General features: G+C 49.0%; 1 protein-coding gene across 1 annotated transcript; it reads left to right on the top strand.

Annotated features, from left to right (window-relative positions):
• The first annotated feature begins 1,760 nt into the window (after positions 1–1,760).
• Positions 1,761–3,695, top strand: LOC144798193 (interleukin enhancer-binding factor 3-B-like). Its single transcript, XM_078668941.1, has 2 exons — positions 1,761–1,995; positions 2,110–3,695. The coding sequence occupies exons 1-2, from the start codon at positions 1,761–1,763 to the stop codon at positions 3,693–3,695; spliced, it is 1,821 nt and encodes a 606-aa protein (XP_078525067.1).
• The last annotated feature ends 2,391 nt before the right edge of the window (positions 3,696–6,086 follow it).

Raw genomic sequence — 6,086 nt, 5'->3', positions numbered from 1 at the left:
CATTATCTTGGTTATTGATTGCCTTATTTTACTGTATCTCATGCAAGAAAATACTGAACTTTAGATAAACATTTAAAAAACTTCCAGTTGTCCGTGGTCATTTACACAGTATTTGAATGTTATTGGTTGGGTTTGTATTTTGTTGCCTTTTCTTTACAGCTAGCTCCCTGATTCATTGTGGTCATTAGGCACCCGCATCGGTGGATGGTAAGTCGGGTGCACTGAGAATTGGTAGCAGGGAACACACACACACCAAATTGGTAGAGCTCGTGAAGTCACCTGATCGATGTATATGGTGATTTGAAAAGTATATGGGCCCTGAAGCCGGAAACGGCGAAAACTATTGGTCGGGTGGCCTCGCGCGCTCTATCACTATCTCCAAACTCTATTTAAGATTCCATAAAGCCGACAATGTCAATTGTTTCTCCTTGGTAACCAGAAGTTGAAATGTCCTTAGATTTCAACATGTGCCTCCCCACAACTGTGTAAATAAAGTTTTGGGCACAATGGTATACTTTGATCCTGTGTCAACCATAAGCAGTGCATCACAACAATTGACCTTAAACCTTGCTTTTGGTCTATTCAGCCTACGCCACTCATTATCCATATCATCACCACAGCATAAACTCAAAATCCTGTCAACTAATTCAACAGGCTCAGTGGACTCTTCAGTGACAAACGCTGCCTTCTCTCTGCGTGTCATCTTGCATACCTTCGCAAAATGATCTCATGGGACCACACCTTCTGCACTCCCTGTTACTGGCAAAACAAAACTTGGAATCCGAACCTTGACCTACACTGCCACACCGACTGCAACACTTAGCCTGTGAAGCAGAAGCAAACGCTTGCCCTTTAGAAGTCACAGACGTTGCAGAAGAGAGGCTAACAGGAGTTTACTTTCTCACAACCCCTTTTTCAGAAACGTCCGCTTTATGTTCCTTCCTCTCCAACTCTTTCATGCACAAATCTGATTTCTCTAAAACCATGGCGATCCCTATAGAATTCTTCAAAGTAGGATTCTTTGCTGCCCACAACCTCTCCTGAATCTTTTTATTGTAACATTGAACAATAAGTTGAGATCTAATACGTTCATCAGTCATCATCCCAAAGGAACACTTGGTGGACCACTCAGGCAAGCTAGGTACAAATTCATCTGTACTCTCTTCTACCTTCTGGTGTCGGGTGTAGAATTTATATCTGGTCATAAACAAATTCTCTTCTTTTGTAACATCTTGCATTGCCCTAGACCTGGCTCTGAGGCCAGTTCCTTACTTTGAGTGTCTTAGAGATGTCACAAGAATGGTTGGCACTCCCCTTCATCCAGTAAAGAAGAACTGATTGATGATTTGGATTCTCGTGGTGCCCTGGGCTAAACTGTGACCTCTGAAGCCGTGAACCCCCCATCTTAGTTTGACTTTGTAGGCGAATGGGCTCAGTTTCTCATATTTCTCTTCCATAGCACAGGGATGATGTCCTCTCACAGTTACCAGAGACTCATTCCATGAGAAGTGATGATGTCACAGAGACAAGGCCATTGGTTTGGAAGTTCTAACTTCATATCTCAGAGTTGACCTCTGTTGCTGGGTAACATGGCCACTCAATGCATATTGTACGTTGAGGAGCTTAGTGGTTCACACCCCTGCGAGGGCTATGCTCCTATCTCAGGCATCACCATAGCATGAAGGGGAGTCAAGATGACTCTGTAGTGCCAAAGCATCCCTCAGAAGGCAGGCGAGAGTCTGTTGGCATTGGTAACAGTCATGCATCCACAGTTCCTATTCTTGAAAGACAGCCGCCATGTTATGGCCAGGCATTCAGCCTTCTACCCCACCCAGGAAGAGATGGAAGCAGTTAGGACTATCATTGCCCACACAGAGCAGGCTCTGAAATCCTTGTCTGACAGCATGGAAGAGCAGGAGAAATCCCAGAGAGCTTCATTAGAGCAGAGGACAGGTCAAGAGGACAACCCGGAAGAGGCCATGGAAGGGTTTAGCAGTACAGAGAGCGAGGCGGAGCTGGAGGATGAGAGTTATGATGCTGACGGAGAGGAAGATGAGGTACAAGACCAACCAGGTGTCACAAAAGACAGACAGAAAAACAAGGAAGAAGCAGCAGCCGAGGAGCTAGGGAATGAGTTCCGAGCTCTCCAAGGAGTGGTCGGGGTGGGATCTATAGGTAAGGGCCTTCTGCTGAAAGGAGATGTGGACCTGGAGATGGTTCTTTTGTGCCGGGATGCACCTACAGTCACTCTTCTCAAGAGGGTGGCAGAACATCTGTCTCTAGAGCTTTCTGCAATCACGGAGAGGTATAACGTAAGCGAGAGCATCCCGGAAGGTGCTGTTGTGGTACAGCGGGGTCTGGATCCTCTCCTGAAGCTGACGGTCAGACTCGCATCTGTCTCAGCACCAGACGGAAAGGCCCAAATGACTAATAGTGAAACAGTAGCCAGCAACAACCTTGATGTCCTGGACAGACAGACATGCCTGGCTGCCTTGAGGTCCATCAGGCGCACCCAGTGGTTTCATGCTCAAGCCCTTGGACTGAAGTCATGTGTTATAGTCATTCGTGTTCTCAGGAGCCTGTGCTGTCCGCTTCCTTCTTGGGCGCCCCTCAGTAGCTGGCCTCTGGAGATTCTGTGCCAGCGGGTAATCGCAACAGTCAGCAGGCCAATGGGGGCTGCCGAGGCTTTCAGAAGGGTTCTCGAATGTCTGGCTTCGGGGTTTCTTTTGCCAGGTGGGCCAGGCCTGCATGATCCCTGTGAGGATGAGCCGACGGATGCTGTCAGCCATCTTGAGATGGGACAGAGGGAAGCCATCACTCGCAGCGCCCAGCATGCCCTGAGGCTTGTGGCATTTGGTCTGATTCACAAGGTTCTTGGAACTGCTGGGTTCTCCTTCAAGCGACGCATGAAATCCAAAAGAAAACATGCAAACATTTCATACAGAATGCAGATCACTCCTAGCTCTGCCAACAACTTTGGCTCAATGAATCGTTCCATTAAAATGGCTAAACATGACACGTTGACCAGTAAATGTAAGCGTGGACCTTACAGATCTGACCCATTCCTGGGAATGACTGCACTTATGAGGCTCAGCCTCTTGAGGCCTGACCTCCACTACATTGAGGTCTCCCAGACTGGGACATTGCAGGCACCCCTGTTCACAATGGCTACCAATGTTGATGGAAATACTTTTAAGGCTTCAGGGCATTCTAAATATGCTGCCAAAAACCATCTAGCCATAAAAGTGTTACAAGCTGAGGGACTGGTGTCAGGCCAGAAGGAATCCTGGATGTGCTCATCTGCCAACCAAGCTGCCTCAACTCCCCCCGATAACACAGCGAGTCCGAAACAGGATGAACCAGTCCTAACAAAAAGCGGCAAGAACCCAGTGAGAGAACTCATCAAAATGATGCGTGATCCGAAATATAGGGCCTTCTCTGTAGGTGGTGGTGGCCACAGACAGATCTATCTGGCTGAGGTTGAAGTTCATGGGCAGACATACCAAGGGATGGCCTTCACCAGAAAGAAGGCGAAGGCACGTGCGGCTCTGGCTGCATTGGACGGATGTCAGCCCTCGAATCCCCAAGAACCTCTCAGGGAACACCCTGGTTCAGCGCTGCAGGACCTGACACATCTGGTGTCCAAGGTGGGGTTCGGTGGCGGTGCACATCAGACCCGACGGGGGCCTGGGTAGACCAGGTGTGGTGGTGCTTCAGATAGGAGTGTGGGGTACAATAAATCTGGCAGTCGCTCTCATTTTAAGGTAGTAAGGGTATTTTTGATGTGCTGGGCCACGCAACACTCCAGGGTCTGGACTCCAGTTGGGAAAATGTCAGAAGATCTATGATGATGCTGATGATTCCAATCACTCAGGTTCAGCTAAGGGTTGAATGTCAACTCAGCCAATATTTAAGGAAGGTTCACGGCGTTTCCCAGGTCTTCTGGTTCACACCCTCCTTCATGCATCCTGTTTCATGGTCACACCCTCCTCTCCCCATGCATCCTATTCCATGGTCACGCCCTCCCCCATAAGCATCCTACTTCATGGTCACGCCCTCTCCCTATTCATCCAACTCCGTGTTCATGCCGCCTGTCCCTGACACCCAACTCCATGGTCACTCCCTCTCCCTGTGCATCCAAATACATGGTCAACTCTTCTTTCCGTGCATGCAACTCTATGGTCTTGCCCTCTCTTCCCCATACACCCTACTCCATGGTCACACCCTCTCCCACATGCATCCAACTCCATGGTCATGCCTTCTCCTCGTGCATCCAAGTACATGGTCGCGACCTCATCCCTTGCACCCCACTCCATGACTATGCCCTTTCCCCTTGCATCCAACTCCATGGTTACGCCCTCTCTCACATACATCCGTCTCCATGGTCAAGCTCTCTCCCCGTGCATCCAACTCCATGGTCACGACCTCTCCTCCTGCATCCAAATACATGGTCACGACCTCTTCCCTTGCATCCAACTCCATGGTTACGCCCTCTCACATGCATCTGTCTCCATGGTCAAGCTCTCTACCCGTGCATCCAAATCCATGGTCATGACCTCTTCCAAATGCATACAACTCCATGGTCGCAAACATGGCTCAGTGCCTGACAGCATCTCATAGCTGTCTTGGCTCCTCACACAGCCTTACGTCCCTGCTCCTGTCCTGTGTTTTTCCTTCCCTTTCCCCTGGCTGTGCAGTCTGTTCCCTTTTGCTTGTGCCTTTGACTCAGTGTTTGTTGATTATCGTTTGTCTACTTCTTGCTGTTGTTGCTGTTCAAGTCACACTGTTCTCTGGGGTCCCGGGGGTCACCTGTGACATCCTGGTAGACGTCTGATCTCAAAATCCTTCCTTCTGTCTTTGAGAAGGGCAAAATATTGCCAGTATTTAAAAGGTATTATAGTATCTCATGTCCTGCAGGAATGGGTGTGGTCCCTGGTTCTGAAGGACAGATGAGGTCCAAGAGAGTAGGCGTGGCCCTGTTCCACTGTATTGAAGCCCACAGAGATGCCTGGTCCTATCAAACAGTAGGTGTGTCTTTAGCCCACAGTATTGAAGGTTACAGAGAGGTTTAATAGTACAAAAGAACAGCCATGGCCATGGTTCATGGCATGAAAGGACACAGAGAAATGTAATAAATCAAAAGATCAGATGTGGCATGGAACATGGTGGAATGCCCCCGTGATAGGAGTAATAGTACAAAAGAGGCGCGTCTGTTGTCTACGGTATTGAAGGCTACGAAGGGGTTTATTTGTACAAGAGAGCAGGCATGGTAGTGGTCCTTTATATTGAAGGCCACAAGAGGTGTAAAAGTACTGGAGGGCAGGAGCTGCCAATCTCCACTGTATCAAAGACCACAGAGAAATCTGATCTGGTAAGACAGCAGGCGTGTCCTGGGTTCATGGTAGCGCAGCCAGAGAGGGGTTTAATGACAGGACAGCAGCTATCGAAGGTCACCGAGTGGTTTAATAGTTAAAGAGAGGAGGCGGAGCACAGGGCCATGGTACTATAAGCGGATCAGTGAAATAATATCGACTACCAAAATATCGACTACCCAAAATATCGAGGAAAAAATATCTACAACCAAAATATCGAGTTAAGAGAAAAACGGCCGAGAGCAGCAGCAAAATGGCGGGCAGGAAAAGTAAGGAGGTCCATGAGAGTCTGTGGTCCACCAATACAGTGCCTCAAGTGTTTCCCGTACCAGGGTGAGAAGTTAAGTTCATCCGACACTCCAATGCATCTTATAAGAGTGCCCCTGGCCAAAATGAAAGAGCCCTGTTCGGCCTGATGCCTGCTTGTAGACAGAGACGGTTGGTATGAAACATTGTCCTGCAAGGCTTTGATATTCCCTACCACAGTCATGGTGCAGGCATGTGGTATTCCTCAGCACGCTGTGTGGTAGGCAGGCGCGCGCACACCACCATGAGCAGGTCCGTGGAAATCCAGATCAGTCTTGCGTGACCCCGGGGCAGTCTGGTGATGTCGACAGCCTCAGCGCTCCAAGTGGAGGAATCCAGCAATTCTTAAGATCAGGGGCAGCTTTTGGTGTGTGAGGCCAGTGAGAGTTGGGTTCAGAAGCTCAAAAG

The sequence above is a fragment of the Lissotriton helveticus genome, chromosome 12 (assembly GCF_964261635.1).
Source record: "Lissotriton helveticus chromosome 12, aLisHel1.1, whole genome shotgun sequence".
Lineage (NCBI taxonomy): Eukaryota > Metazoa > Chordata > Amphibia > Caudata > Salamandridae > Lissotriton > Lissotriton helveticus.
This window is presented reverse-complemented; position numbering and strand designations above follow the sequence as displayed.

Coding starts and splice junctions, on each gene's coding strand:
- LOC144798193 (XM_078668941.1), top strand. CDS start 1,761: ATGCATCCACAGTTCCTATTCTTGAAAGACAGCCGCCATGTTATGGCC. Junction 1,996..2,109: donor GGCCATGGAAGGGTTTAGCA/GTACAGAGAGCG, acceptor ACAAGGAAGAAG/CAGCAGCCGAGGAGCTAGGG.